Source organism: Harmonia axyridis, chromosome 1, assembly GCF_914767665.1.
Source record: "Harmonia axyridis chromosome 1, icHarAxyr1.1, whole genome shotgun sequence".
NCBI classification, from domain to species: Eukaryota; Metazoa; Arthropoda; class Insecta; order Coleoptera; family Coccinellidae; genus Harmonia; species Harmonia axyridis.
Window position 1 is genome coordinate 49,835,152 of NC_059501.1, and position 16,594 is coordinate 49,851,745.

Consider the following 16,594-nt stretch of genomic DNA (forward strand, 5'->3'; position numbering starts at 1 on the left):
AACAAAGTGACAATTTGCCTAAAATAGATATATTCGCAGTGATGGAGTTTTTTTCTTCAAATCCATCTTATGTCAGTGCAGAAATAAAAGGAGTTAAACTTTTCAAGTAAGTATCTACTTTTGAGTTTGCTTCATCATGGTTCAACTTATAACGATGATTTATTTAAAAAACGTTTCATAAACAGTTTGTAGTTGAGTACTGGTTGTTGAAGTCTATCAATGGCAAAACATATTTATGTGAGGAGTAAAAAGTAAAAAGAGAAGAAAGTAATTTATATGTATGTATATAGTAAGTTATTTCAGCCATCGTGTAACGAACAAAACACGACACGAACGGCACAAGTGATTGTACACCAATGAATTCGTAAGCACTCTGCCAATACCAGTCGTCTAGTGTGTGACGTCACGACACTTACACGTACTATGAAATTATTCTTCCAAGCGCATCTTCAAAGTCCCATAACTTTTTCATTTCTAGAGATATTTCAATGATTCTTCCACATTTTTGTTTCATTTTACTTAAATTTTCAGAATTAATCCTTAACAAAAAAACGAAAACTAGTCTATTATCGATTATATTCGTGAAAATGGCCAGTTTTCAACATCAAAATTGAATGATTCCCAAGAAAGAAGACACCTAAATATCAATGAAGACATTCTTGAAATGATAAAGATACGTCCAGAGAATAGCACTAGGATGATTGCTCATGCTCTGAAAGTACGACATGTGACTGTAAGGCGTAGATTGAAGAGAAATAACCTTTACCCTTTTCATCTCCAGAAAATACGATTGAAGTCGATGGATTTAATATAGATAGAATTTTATTCACTGATCAAGAGCCATTTTCACGATGAATGGTGTCTTCAATCTGAAGAATTCGGATATGTGGGCGGAAGAAAATCCTCATGAAATCAGGTTCACCAAATCACAACACAAATTTTCAGTGTAGGTACGTATGGTGTGGAGTTTATAAGACTCAATTTATTGGGGCACACTAAGGTAGCTTACAGGTGGTCATTATTTAGATTTCCTTCAAAATCATCTACCTGCATTACTCAAAGATATGGACATTGCAGGGATGTATTTTCAGCATTATGGGACTTCACCTCAATTTATAGTTGAATTCGGAAACATTTTGGACCCGAACTTTTCAAATATGTGAATAGGGTCCACCATACATGGCCCGCTAGATCGCCAGATTTGAATCCTGTCGATTATTTTGTTTGGGGATATTTGAAATCCTTAGTGTATTCGTCTGAAATATGAAGTGAGGAAATTATCTCACAACGTATCGAAGTTGCATGCAATTAGATCCGTAATAATACACGCATGAAAAAAGGCTACTCGACATAATTCAAAAAGGGCAAGAATGTGTATCGAGCAAAACAATTGGCCTTTCGAACAACATATGTGATTCTTTTAAAATGTTTTATTCGTTCATTTATTTATGTTTAGTAATTTATTCATTGTTGCTAATTTGTCACAACACAAGCCATGCGTTTCTGGTAAATACTTGTGAAAATTGGTCAGTACATCAAGAAATACGAATATTCAATCAGCGAAACAAGAAAATTTTCCAATTTAACCTCAATGTACGATTTTTCTGAGAAGTTAGTGAAATTCCGCAATGGAACTAAATTTTTGTCCGAAATTTTCGATGAGTAGAATGACGTGCGGGACATTGATCCCCATTGAAAAATTTCTCATCTTTAAAAATATTTCCATCATATTCCAAAATTCCACTATACAGGGTGTTGAATCTTAGCTTATTGAAAGTCCCATATTTTTCTAATACGGACCTAATTTTTTCAATTAGTTTAAAGATTAATCGAAGGACCTAATGAAGTGAATTGTTCGTTCCAAATATCAATCAAATATACTGGGTGGTTCGAAAGTTATAAGTAATTGAAGATATTGGTGAATTTATAAACCACCCTGTATCTCGGCTATGGGGAAGATTAGACCTATCATAAATGGGTTTTTTGGACTCGTCTAGGGCAGCTCTACGATGATGAACTGATCGTTGCATAGAATTATAAGAGCACGAAAATGTTTGAGATGAATTCGGAAATGTTCTGTCTGAAGATAAGACAAACTAGGGTAGAATAGGTGCATGACCTTGAGATCCTTGAATGACAAATTTGCAGCTACGTTGCCGAATTGAATTTAATTTCTTCGTTATTGTAAGGCGAAATTTATGTCCCTCAGTGGAAGCAGAAGGCTAAATGATAATGATGTAGAGGGTGATTCACCGCGATGGCCTATTAGACGTTCATGGAAAACTAATGATAATTTTGTGCTGAAAATTTATACAATTTCCTTTTATACCGGAAACAGAGAACTACTTTCTTATTTCAAACGGCACACCCAGTATATTATTGCATTATCAGATAGCTTGGTTGATGATAATTTCAGCAATATGGCAATGCTTGAATATGATATGAGCTCAACGGTTCATAAGTTGAAGAGATTCCTATAGATATCTTATGAAAAGTTTTTGCAAAAAACCTATATTTTTTATTCATTCAGTCAATTTTACGTAGGTATGAAAAGAGAGGGGACTCAAGCAAATCCTATACTATATATAGGATATATATTATCTTCAAAGATGGCGGAAAGTGCAGAAGACGTGACTGATCAGTGCTCTGATATAAGTGCAGATTCTGAGGTGAAAAACACCCAGAAAATTTACAAATACTTCAAGTGTTGCCCCAAAAAATCATTTTCAACATTTCTATGCAAAAACTGTTGTGGTGCCTACCATGATTCATGTGCAAGAAAACTAGTGAGCAAAAGTGGCTTTTCATTTTTGGATGGATTGTTCGTGAAATGCTGCGAAGCAGATGGCTCTACGTACAATTTAGACAAGAACGCGGAAGCTGAATTGGACTCGAAATCTTGTGAGTCACTAAATATCCAACTGAAGGAAGAAAATTTTAAAATGAGGTATGAAAACCAAATACTATTAGCAGAAGTGAATCACTTGAAACAACTTCTAAATGAATACAAGGATAATAAGGAGCGACTAATAATTGAAATGGAGGATAATAATTCAATCCTGAAGGAGATGAATCGTTTTTTAATGCAAAGAATCGCCCAAATCCAAAATGAATTTCTAGAAACAAGAGACGACAAAAAACAGATAAAAAACAATCAAAACATAAACACTGGATACAAGGAGAATAATTTGTTAACACAGACAGCAACATTACCGACAAATCACCTGAAACAGAGGAATTATAGTTTGCGAACACAGATGTCATCAAACATTAAGAAGAAAGATGCTACATATAGCATGGTAACAGGTGCAGCACATCTTCAGCAGATGGCGCCGGCATCCTCCGAACAGAAAACTGTAAAAGATTATAAAAATTACACAAATGACAGTCAGGCAGAACAAGAAAAACTGATTGATGTAGTAGAACCACGGAAGAAAAGATACTCTTTGACAGAACAGTCGAATGTAAACAATCAACAAAAACAAACAACAACAGAAAACCAAGTAGATGAAAATGGGTTCAAAAAGGTTACTAATGGGATAAAAAGACCAAGGAAAAACTTAGGTACAGCGGAAATCAGCGAGGAACAAAGTAAAAATGGGTTCGCAGGTGGAGAGAGAAAAGTATGGCTGTATATATACAGGGTAAATCGAGTAACCACAGAAGAACAAATTCTTGACTATATTTCTAATAAACCTGGATTTGATAAGAAAACAACTAATGTTGAGGAAATTCCAGATGATATTGACCAGCTTAAGAGATTTCTTGTAACAGCACCTCTAGAAAAAAAAGACACAATGTATCAACCGCAGTTTTGGCCGAAAAATGTTGGAGTGAAAAGATTTAATTTTGAAAAGAATAAAAAATTTTTGAGTGAAAGGAGTGGAAATTTTCAAATGAATACTCAATTGGCCTAGGTCACGCCGGGAATAACAATGAATTAATTGAAAACCAAAATACAACAGAAGTAAATATAAGTGCTATTCATCAAAATGTTCAGTCACTTGGTAATGTGGTTGACCGAATCCAATATTTCCTGAGGGGTGAAAAAGAATGTAAATTTTTCATGATGACTGAACACTGGAAAACTCTTGAACAGCTGCAATTAATATCAATTGGTGAATATGTCTTGGCTGCACAATGGTACAGAGAAGAAAACGAGTATGGTGGTGCTGCAGTTTACTTGCACAAGGAAATGAAAAACAAGCACAGAAAGGACTTGAGTGAATTGTCTGTAAAAGGTGAGATGGAGTGTGCTGTGGCAGAATGTGAACTCTACACTTGTAAATATTTAATAATATCAATATACAGGCCATGTAACGGTGATAGAGACGCATTTCTTGTTCACTTGGAGGGTCTATTGCTCTTAATTCAACAGGAAAACAAAACGGTAATTTTAGGAGAAGATTTTAATATAGAACTTAAAAAAGAAAACAAATTTAAAACATCTGATAATAAAAATAAAACCATGTAGAATGTTTGTAAGGAAATTCAGGGAAATTTTTTCTATGAGGATGAGTGTCAATTAAATGGAACACCTAAGTGCATTTCAGAATCATATAATAACTTTTTGCGAAACATAGTTCCTAACATATTACAGAACAATACCGGTTGTAACTTTTCGTGTAACGTCAAAACAGATACTTCCATGTATCTAAGAGCCTTTTCACCCTCAGAAATTTCAGAGCTGGATAATAAATTAAAGAGCAAAATGAGTAGTGGTATTGATGAAATTCCGGTTTGCATTGTAAAGCTCAGTATAGATACTGTCAGGGATGTTTTAGGTCATATTGTGAACACTTCTCTTAAATTCGGCATATTTCCAGACCCTCTTAAACTTACAATTATCAAACCAATTTTTAAGTCAGGGGATCCTGACAAATTAGAGAATTACAGACCAATTAGTCTATTAAACAGTTTCTCAAAAGTTTTTGAGTTAGCTATGTCTACTCGTATTCTAGAATATTTTAACAACTGTAATCTTTTCAGTCCTTCTCAGCATGGCTATTTAAGAGGTAGGTCAGTTCAAACCGCAATTTTCCAGTTCACATCTAACATCTTGAAATTCTTAGAAGAAAATAAACTTGTAGCAGGTCTATTTATAGATCTAACTAAAGCATTTGACTGTTTGAATAGAAAACACTTATTGAAAAAGTTGGAACATATGGTATAGTAGGTAGTGCCTTGAGCTGGCTTGCTTCTTATCTATCAGAACGGTTGCAACGGGTCAAGATAACAATAAATAATGAAACACACTTTTCCTCATGGCTGCAAAATGAGTTTGGTGTACCTCAAGGCAGTATTTTAGGGGTTGTCCTTTTCTTGATAATTATAAATGATCTGGACCAAGACACAAATACAATAGAAGATTCAAAACTTACAAATTTTGTAGATGATACTAATGTCTTAATAGCTGGGAAAAATAGTAATGTATTAAAAGAAAGATGTAACAACCTGTATAGCTGCATTGAGAATTGGTTCAAAAAGAATAATTTCACTATCAACACTGACAAAACAAACGTAATAATATTCAGAGCAAGTAATTCAAAAGGAAAACCCTCAGAGGTCTGTCTGAGCAACCAGCACATTAAAACTGTTGAGAGTACCAAGTTCCTGGGAATCATTATAGATGAATTCTTGAAGTGGAACGCACATATTAATTATCTTTCAAAAAAACTCAACAAAGTCATTTATGCTTTCAGGATTATACATAAATATATAAATGAAAATGTAAAAAAAGTGCTGTACTATGCTAATTTCGAATCGCTACTGAGATACGGAATAATATTCTGGGGAATAAGTTCATCTGTCCAGTCCATATTTGTCAGTCAGAAGCGCATAATCCGAGTATTATTGAATATGGGGTTTAGGGATTCCTGCAGAGGTAAATTCAGGGAATTGGGCTTTCTAACAGTTTATGGTTTGTACCTGCTCGAGTGCCTTCTATACCTTCATAGAAATAAAACAGAATTCCTTAAAAATAATACTAATTTTACGTATAACACAAGAACGGTTGATATTACTTTTCCACAACATAAGCTATCTCTATCTGAAAAAAATCCATCATATATGTGCATAAAAATTTTCAACAAATTACCCCAGAATATTAAAAATATTGAGAATTATAAGATCTTCAAGGCAAAAACAAAGAAATTCTTGATTAATATGGAACCCTATTGTTTGGGGGATTACTTTATATAATCAAATTGTAAAACATTGTAATTGACACTATTTCATTTTGAATTTTTTTCGTGTATGAAAATTTAAAATCTGAAATAAAGAACATATCTATCTATCTATCTATCTATTATCGAGGAAAAACTTGAACAAAGGAAAACTGCAATTTCTCATTGAATGGAGTAGTCTATGACTTCCAGAAAACATAAAAAGAAACTAAAAAGTCGTAATTTCATGAATTATAATAAATTATTCGTTAAGATGGTTCAAAATCCATAAACCAATAAAATTTTCAATTACGAATAATTAATGACATTTCATGAAATGTCAAATTTAGTTATCTAAATTTCAATATTAGTTTCTATATGTTTTCCGGAAGTCATAGAATACTTCACTCAGTTAGAAATTGTAGTATTTCCTTAGTTCTTCCTCGATAACTTTTTGGTATTCAGAATCAGAATAAATATTCAAAGATATATGTAACATATTATTAAAACTGTCCCGACTGATGGCAGGAAATGGTGAAATATTTCTATTTTCTATAAAATACTTGATTGATTTTTCGATCTGGCTACGTAGCTGCTAATTTGACGTATAAGAGCCTATATCATATGCCCATTCTTCATGATTTCTCAAACCAGTAATAACATTGCTAAAAATCAGAAAATGTAATGAAAATTTTGTTGGTTTATCTCATTTTAATCAATTCTTCCTTCAGTGGAATGAAGATATTTATTAGGATGCGAAATCATTTTCTTCAGAACCCATAATATATCAATTCTGACTTTGAAAGTAAATGGAGGAATAGATTTGATTGCGAAATATTCATCTTTTTTTACATGAACCGTAGATTTGTGCCAAACATCATAGTCGAAATCATTAAAAGCATCAGTCACACAACGAACTAAAACTACTTAAAAATGCATTTCAATAATACCGCTTTGGACCACACTGGTCTATGCGAATTATTGGAAAGTAATTAAGAAGTGACAGATGCAGCCAATGAGTGTAACCAAAAACGCTCTCAAAGTGGAAAGGGGAATACGAGGGGAAATATTCAGCCAATAAGATCATTCAAATCGGGACATTCTTGTTTCCAAGACGATCTGCTAAATACCGGGGTTTATTTGAGAGTATTGATAGAAATATTTTCATAAATTCCAAAGGAATTTCTGAAAACTTAGACAACCCTTGTATAATTGAAATATTCAGGCTTCCTCTGAGTGACTTTGGATATACTATACAACGTTTCATCTAAGACTGCCTATAATGAACACAACGGTGTAATTAACTTTTATGAAACTAAACTGAAATGTCAAGTCATAATTGATATTCTTCTTCTTCTTTCAAGGTTACCCTTATTGGAAGGGCAATTTGGGCTCGACCGGAGGTCATGTACCCAGTCACTATATTACTATTTCTCCCCTTGTTCCCAAGGATGGAAAGGATATTTGACGTACACAGGGCTAGAACATCACATACATAATGTTAGTTACACATAAACTTACATTCGATCGACTACAATTTCAACCCTGAAGCTTTTAAAAAACTAGTTAAACACTCTATAATCTTAATCGACTGGCTAAAAACGACATCGTTCACACTAATTGGGCATTCCATTCCCAATTGTGTTAATTTATAGTATAATATATCACAGTTTACCCTGTTCAGCTGACAATTAAACAGTATATGTACTATATCTCCGTATTCTGCACACTGACAATTAGGACTATCGTATACTTTTATTTTAAACAAATGTTCCGGAGACAGGCAATGATTGGAACGCAATCGCATCATCGTTGATACACTGTATTTGTCAAATTCAGAGTCAAACAAAAAACATTTTCGAATTGGCGTGAACTTTTTATCTCTGTTTCTCATATGTGTGTACGTCTTCCCCTTTGAAACTCCCACTTCATTCCATTCTTTTATCCACTGATTCTCTAAACTTCTCTGCAATATATTCCTTACATCGTTTTGATCTCCCCTATATTTGCTAGTTTTGTTCTTTTCCGAAGCACCTTTTTTTGCTAGAATATCTGCCCGTTCGTTCCCTATTATGCCCGAATGACTTGGTATCCAAACACAGACGATGTATAAATCTAATAATGCAGCTTTGTGAAGATATTTTTTAACGTTAATAGAAATTATGTTTGTATTTGATGACATTTTCCATTCCCTTAGACATGTTATGGCACTTAATGAATCGGAAAATATTACACAGAATTTTCGTTTTTTCTTTATTATTATGTTTATTGCTTTGCATATTGCCATCATTTCTGCGGAAAATATTGACCAATGACCTGGGAGATTGGCGGAGTATTCTATATTCAGAGAATCTGAATATATTCCTATACCTACTGATTTTGTTTCCAAATTTACTGACGCATCTGTGTATATGTGATCGTATCCGATATATTCCTGATTTTTGAGATTATTGAAGTCTGCTGGGGCTGTCTTGGAATATTTTTGTATTTCCGAGATGTGACAATTTACTTTATGTGCGTGATCTATATAATCTAGTTCAAAGAATGGCAGATGTGATGATCCATATATCCAGCGAGATTTGGTTTTTACTAAATAATAAGCTTTAATAAAGGCTGGTGTATATTTGTTGTTCCAATATCCTCTAAAAAACGCTATATTTTCTATTTCTGTCAGTACGGTATTGTTTTCAAATCTAAAGCTTTTACATATAAATTTTTGTGCCAATGACTTTCTACGTGTTTCCAATGATGTTTCTCCGCATTCTGCCATCAAAATATTAATTGGTGTTGATTTCATAAAACTACCCACCGCTCTTAGAGCTTGATGTTGAACTGTATCTAATTTATTGAGAATTTTTCTGGAGCATCCACCATAAATTATGGACCCGAAATCAAGATAAGGTCTGATAATTGACTTGTAAATTATTAAAAGTGTTTTTGGGTGCGCACCCCACCAGGTTCTACATAGGCTCCTCAAAATATTTACTCCCTTTAAGGCTTTTGAACACATTATTTCTGTATGTTTTGTCCACGATAGATTTTTGTCCAATGTAACACCTAAATATTTTATTTCTTGTTTCCATTGTATCGGTTCATTATTTATTTTGAAACATGGAATTATGGGTGAATGTTTTTTGGTGAATATCATAGCTGTACTTTTATTAGTGGATAGTGTAAGATTACGTTTTTTCAACCAAATTTGTAATTGATCTAGAGTCTGTTGTATTTTTTCGCGCATTACTGAAACATCGTTGCCTGTTATCATCAAATATGTGTCATCCGCATACTGTCCCATATCCACTCCGTATTCTGCACAATCTGACATTCTTCGGACATATAAATTAAAGAATGATGCGCTAGTTATTGAGCCTTGCAATACGCCCTGGCTTGTTATCCACGGTCCTAAGATTTTTCCTTCCTTAATGTCTTTTATGAATAGTTGTCTATTTAATAGTAACATTTTTATTATTTCTATAAGTTTTGTTGGTATATTTATTTCGTATAAGTCTTCTAATAATAAACCTACGTCGATATTATCGTAAGCTGATTTAATGTCAAGAAAAACTACTATTGTTAATTGTCCTCTAGCGAAGGAATTGTAAATACGACTGACCATATATATTAAACTATCGTATATAGATCTACCTCTCCTAAATCCGTACATTAAAGTGTCTGTATCTATCGCCATCTCTATTTTTTTTTCAATGCGGTTTTTTATGAGTGTTTCGATAATTTTAATAAAGCACGGTGCTAATGCTATCGGTCTTATACTGTTAACGTCGTTAATATTTCCTCCCGGTTTTATGAAGGGAATTATAAGTATTTTTAAATGTTCTTGTAGTGTTTCGGGTTTATCTAACAGTGAATTTATAATATTAACCAATCTATGTTTTGCCTGATCGGGCAGATTTTTATATATGGGATATGTTAAACCGTTCATACCTGGCGCTGTGTCTTTTTTCGCATTGATGGCTAGATTTAATTCTTCTCTACTAAATAATGGTGTTAACAAATTGTTTCGCGTTGAAGGGATGTTGACTCTGTTGGTAGGAGCTAATTTTTCCATTAGCTTTATTAGGACCTCTTGAGATGGTTGTTTTATTGTTTCCGTACTTATTGATTTATTTTTGAATTTATTTATTATTCTCCACGTTCTTTTACTATCCTTGAATGTTAGTTCTTCACAAAATTTTTGAAATGTCTCAAATTTCTTTTTTTTAATTTTTCTTTTTACCTTAGCTCTGATCTCGTTTGCTTTTATGTAATTTTCCCGTGAGGGATGCTCTGTGTATCTTCTGAATGTTTCTCTTTTATTCTTTGTCAGGTCCGTCAATTCGTCATCCCACCAAATCGTCCGGTAACGATTATTTTCTGATATTTTAACAATTGGGATATTTTCTTTGGCGCATGTTTCCATCATATGTTCAAACTCTGTTATTGACTCTATTGTATTATTTCCTAGGAAACTGTCTATGCTGTCGCTGAAATTTTGCCAATTTATGTTGTTTGTTTTGTATTGTCTTGTTGATCTAAAATGTAGATTAGAAAATTTTGTTTCAATGCCTATAGTAATTTTAATCGGAAAGTGATCGCTTATTCCTGGGTCATATATGACCTCCCAGTTGCATTTATTACTCAAATTTGACGAACATATTGTTATATCGGGTGCGCTTTTGTTGATGCCCGGTTTTGTGAATCTAGTTGGAGTTCCATCGTTTAATAGAATCGTGTTAGTTTCTTCTAATATTTTCTCCATGATTTTCCCGTTATAATTTATTATACCAGAGCCCCACATCGGGCTTTGTGAATTAAGATCTCCGGTTAATATAAAAGCCCCGTTAATTTGGTTTAAAAAGGATGATAATTTATGATTATTAAGTTTTAGATCGGGTGGGTTATAGATATGTATTATGGTGAGGTTCGTTATCTTAATGATCATTCCTTGAGTTCTTTCTGGTAATATGTCATTTTTAATTTCAAAATTCTGAAAATCAATTGTATTTCTTATTAAAGCTGCTAAACCTCCTTTACCGTCATCTCTGTCTTGCCTTACCGTTTTGTAGTGTTTTAATGTTAATTTTTGAATTGGTTTAAGAAAGGTTTCAGATAGTAGAATTATATCTGGATTAAAGCTCTCTGCAATGTTAATCATATTTTCATAATTCGAATTTATAGATCTAATATTCCATTGTATAATTTTTATTTTGTTTGTCATTAGATTTTTTTTATTATTTTAATTATCTAAATTGATTTCCATATCGTCTTCTTCGTCATTTTTAAATTCGTCTGTTGTCTGATGAACGATTGCTGTAGCTTGTATTATTTTATAATCTTGATGTAGTTGAATTTTTCTATTGTTACTATTAGGTGAATTTTTAAAATAATGGGGGAGAAGATAATCTACTTGCGCTGATTTTTTTGGTTGTGAGTTGTTTGAGTCGTTATCGATTATATCGAAATTTTCTTTTCTAGAATTATTTTTAAGTTCTTCCCAATCGTAGGGGATATTATCATTACATTGTGAATCTATTAAACATTTTTTATGTTCTTCATGATTATATCCCGGTATTTGTGGGGGTGGTCTTTTTCTTTGAATGGGTGTGCTGACTCTACGTGTGTTGTTGACGGTTTGTGTTTGTCTTTCTTTAACTTTCTGAGCGTACGATTGATTGTTAATGGTAGCTGGTGTTCGTAAAATATTTTCATCAGTTCTGTTATTTTTTGTTAGATTTGGAAATTCTTTGTCATTCGCGTATAAATTTCTACTATTGTTTTTCAAAATAATATTGGCTTCAAAGTAAGTGTATTTATGAACTGCCATCACCTCTTTTATTCTTTTTTGTCTATCGAATTCCGGACAAATTCTATCTACTGCAGAATGGTTTTGATTACAGTAAATACAAATTGGTTTTTTTGCTTCGCATTCTGTCTCTTCGTGCTGTGAACCACAATTTCTACACCTTTTTTTACCCCTACACTGTTTTGCTGTGTGTCCATATCGCAAACAATTATAGCATTGAATTACCGGGCTTATATATTGGTCTACATATATTATGTTGTGAAATAGTTTGATGTTATTTGGTAAATTTTTTCCGCGGAATGTAATCACACATGACTTCGCGTCTACGTAAGTCGTTTTACCGTCTATTGTTTGTCGTCTTTTTAAGCGTCGTACCTTTATGATTTCAGATGTTGAATCCGCGTATTTCATAATGTCTTCCTCGGAGATGCTTAATCCGATATCTGAGATGACCCCCATACTTGTTAACAAATATGAAGGTATGAAAACATCGTAATCTACGAAATTATTTTTTTCCACAAATAAATTTGCCTCGCGTGGGTTAGCAAAGTCTACACCAATTCGATTTCTTCCCTTCCTAGCTATGTTCTTTATATTAAAATTGAAATCATCGTTATCGAAAAACATCTTTCCCAACGATAATGGATCGAGGTTTCCAATATTGCTTGATTTACTTTGTATGAATACTGTATAAGGTCCCTTATCGGACACCGCATATGTAAAGGATTGTTTATTCGCACTTTTTGTTGCTATTATGTTTTGACTAAGAGATTGAATTTGTGATAGCATTTCGTGATCTCCTTCTTCTGTGGCTTGTTTTTTTAAAATTTGAATTTCATTGTTCAATAATGTTAAGTCTGCAAATGAGAATTTATTCTCGTCTTTCAAGTTATTAATTGTTATGGCTGTTTTAGGGGTAACTGATCTCATTATCCGGGGAAATATCCCCGGATCTTGTATACTCATTTTTTATGATATTATGTCTCTTTTTTTCCGTCAATATAAGAAAAATTCAATATATTTATTCAAATATAGTCAATCAAATATTAGTTTTCACTCACCACCAACGATAGCACTGAGGATTTAGTTGTAAAACACTTAGGGAAATTTTTTCGCCCGCTTTGTTTCGCATCTAACCTCGGAATCTCATAATTGATATCAATTGCTCTGATATCATCGAAATATATTGAAAACCACTTGACGTCTATCACGTTTGAATGTAAACAATGCCTCTCAAGTGAAATTTTGGCTGGTATTGGATGTCTTTGGTCGAAATTAGTGATTCAGAAAAACTTCCATCTTATATAAAAAGAGTAGTGTTTAGGTCAAATTCATTCATTGTTTGAATTCATCTCCGAAAAAATGCGTTTCGTAATGAAATTTGAATTGGGTAGTGAGTTTCATTGCGTAACGTAAATGCAGCAAATTCGGTGGTCTAATACCTCGAGAATGGAGAAGTAGTAGATAAATAAATGTATGCAATTTTTGATCTATATTGGTCGGAGATTCATATTCATCATCAACATCATAATTATTATACAATATCATTATAATAATTAATATACATAATTGTTAGCATGATTTTCATTTCAGATTCCTACTACACGGAGAAGTTTATGGGCTTTCCTTCGAAATATCCTCAAGCTTATGAAAACGCTGATTTGAACTCAAAATCAGGCAGCTTAACAGATCGACGATTCTTCCTAATACACGGTACTTCCGATTCGACTGTAACTTCGCAACATTCTTTGATGTTTGCCAAATCTCTGATTCAGCGTGATGTACTTTTCCAACAATTAGTGAGTATCGCCATTGTTTTTTTATAACTGCGTAAAGCTAGGTTGACAAGTTGACATGGCTAGTAGATCACGATCGTTGTTCAAGAATTCGTAGAAAACGACTCATATCAACGGAATAGTCGCGCAAATATTCACGTAACGAATGACCCATGCTAGTTGACATATTGTGTAATGATGCAAAATCGTAGTCAGTTATGTCGTGGAGATCAACTCGTGTCAACGAAAGGGTCGTGATACTCTTCACGAAAGGAATGGTTACATGTTAGATATTTATCAAATTTATTAGTCGTGGAGCGACCATAGTTGAAGAAGAGATTGGGTATTTTCGATTTTTTTTGTACTGAAGTTTGCTGTGCTAGCTTTGTTGTACTTTGTGCCATTGTTTTTTATATTACATATGGTTCTCAAAATATTTCATAAATATGTTGTTTGGGATTCAACGGATGACATAGATTTTTCAGTACATGTACCGAGTTGTGCTTTTCGAATATTTTCTTGAGCCCTTCCCAATTCCTCAGAAAATCACGAAATCCAATTGAAAACTAGATCAGCACCCATGTTTCCCCTCATCATAAATTTTATAAGAAGTCTCGAAAATAAAAAGTCTTATCCTTATATGTATGTACCTATTCCGATTTTTCTTATGAAAATATGTGTACAAAATTGTGCTCCACTTATGAAAACTTATGTCCTTGATATTTTCGAAAAAATATTTGAAAAAAGTTAGTCTTACACTTTTTTTTCAACAAAAATTGTTTCAGATACTTGTGCTACATATGTGGTATCTTGTTCTCGTTAGAGATTTTCCACTTTTTCTTCAAATAATGGAAATCAGTTGTCAGTTTGAAAATCTGACAGACATCAATCAGTACAAATACATACAGTCCATTCAGGAATTATTGCCATCCCGGGTGGCTGTGAAAAATCGAAATTAAGTTGGTACTGGCTCATTCAGTAACATTTTGAATTGCAGATTTCGGGTTGGCATTGGAAATGTCATTGACAGGAGGTTAGAATTCAGTTTGTTTGTGTTATTGGTTTTGATCAAAGAAATCTTGAAACTAAAAAGTTGTATCAATTTCAAACACACATTGATTAGTTTATTTGAGTATTTCTCACAGTACTGTTTGAAAAAAGAAGAAGACAAGTCATATCAGCATGGATTATTAGTGAAAGAAAACCTGTGCAATACGATTTCACCTTCAAAGAATCATTGAATGATTTGATTGTTACCAAAAGCAACCAATGTATCAGTCTGGATAAAATTTGACCAAAAAGCATCTGGATTTTAATCAATCAAAGACAACATTACATGAAATTAATTGGTTACAAGTTCTAAACAGTTAATGAAAGGAAAATTCTTATTGATAAACAGAAAAATATAATAAGTTGAGTACGATTTTATGGTGAATACAGAGAATATTTGCAACAAAATGTGAAATTCATTTATCTGAAGGAAACTTGGTTATTTGACAATGGCAGTCTTATTCAACAGTGGACTCTAGGAAGAAAACAAAAAGTTTTTCAATTATATTCAAGGGTAAAAGTAGAAGGAGCAGTAATTTGAATTTGGATTGATGGATTTTTACCTATTTTTTTTTGGCAGTGATGGTCATGAGGATTATATAAATCTATGAAAGGAGAATTATTTTATAATTGGGTTGCTGAATTAATACTTTTTCTGTAGAAAATTGGAATAATGTGTTCGCAGCTCAAATGATGAATTTCAAAAGTTCATGGAGCATGACCGGAGTTATATTATATCAAGCTATATGGAAAAGATCTGTAAACGAAGTCTTGGCATTGCATCAATAGTTCATTTATATTCTATTTAGAACTTAAATATTGTTATCTGTTTTTTGTTCTTATCAGTAATCCAAAAATCAAATCGAATCTAATTTTGATAGAATTGTAATATTTAAGGAGAAAAATTCATATCGAAGACTAAATTCAAGTATTTCCTCACCTTTTAACCACTTGAAGATAATGGCACTTAAATTTTATAATTCTCAAATGAAATATGATTTGAATCAAAAACGCCTTAAGTAGTTGAAGGGTGCATCAAAGCCGTTATGGATAAAATACTAAATATAATTAAGTGAGAAGGATTCTTATAACGGTTAAAAGATTAGAAATTTGGGTAAACAAATAGCTATCTACATTTTTCATATAAGTTTAATTGTTCATTCATGACATGGAAAGTTTTAATACTAATTTTTCAAAGTATTTAACATGTTCTGAACAGCTCATGAATTGGCTCCAATTTTGAAAGTTACAGTACATTTATGTTGAAATTCTTTATATACTAAATGAGTCCTTTAAATTTTATTTCTGTCTCATTATGATTTTGTCAATTCATTCACTCAGCCACTCAATTCAACGTATCAAGACGTTTTTTCTGATTGCTCCACCAGTTCAGCTACCACAGCTAAAATGATCCATAATCGCTGGGATAAAATAACACGTTCAGAGTTATACGATTAGAATTTCACACACAGTGTCCATAAAGAATGCAACAATTATTGAAGAGCCTCTGGTGAGAAGGAATATAATATGTATATTTTAATGAGATCTTTCATGGGCGACTCTTAAATAAATGGATATCTCTTCTCTTTATTGGAGTTGCTTGAAATTTGAAGGCATTCCACTTTATGTTTTTGTTTTCGAATCTGAATTTCCATATATTCATTCATGATTGTATACCTTTTTTTTCGGTCCTGAGGTAGGGGGAAGCTAATGCCTTCTCCGCAGCGGGCCTTATGTTGCTGTTTGACACATTCCATGTCTGCTGCGGATTTGTGTGGGACTCTCACCTCACTAAACCACCCTCC

The 16,594-nt window shown here is 32.9% G+C and overlaps 1 protein-coding gene across 7 annotated transcripts in view; it reads left to right on the top strand.

Moving 5' to 3' along the window:
• LOC123673441 (inactive dipeptidyl peptidase 10) overlaps positions 1–16,594 on the top strand; it is a 536,532-nt gene that overhangs the window by 437,536 nt on the left and 82,402 nt on the right. For 6 of the 7 annotated variants that reach the window (XM_045607927.1, XM_045607937.1, XM_045607946.1 and 3 more), the window contains one exon: positions 13,558–13,763. The exons of the other annotated variant lie outside the window; for it this stretch is intronic. In XM_045607927.1, the coding sequence (XP_045463883.1) occupies positions 13,558–13,763 (206 nt within the window). The remainder of the gene's footprint in view (positions 1–13,557; positions 13,764–16,594) is intronic. 7 annotated transcript variants of the gene reach the window in all.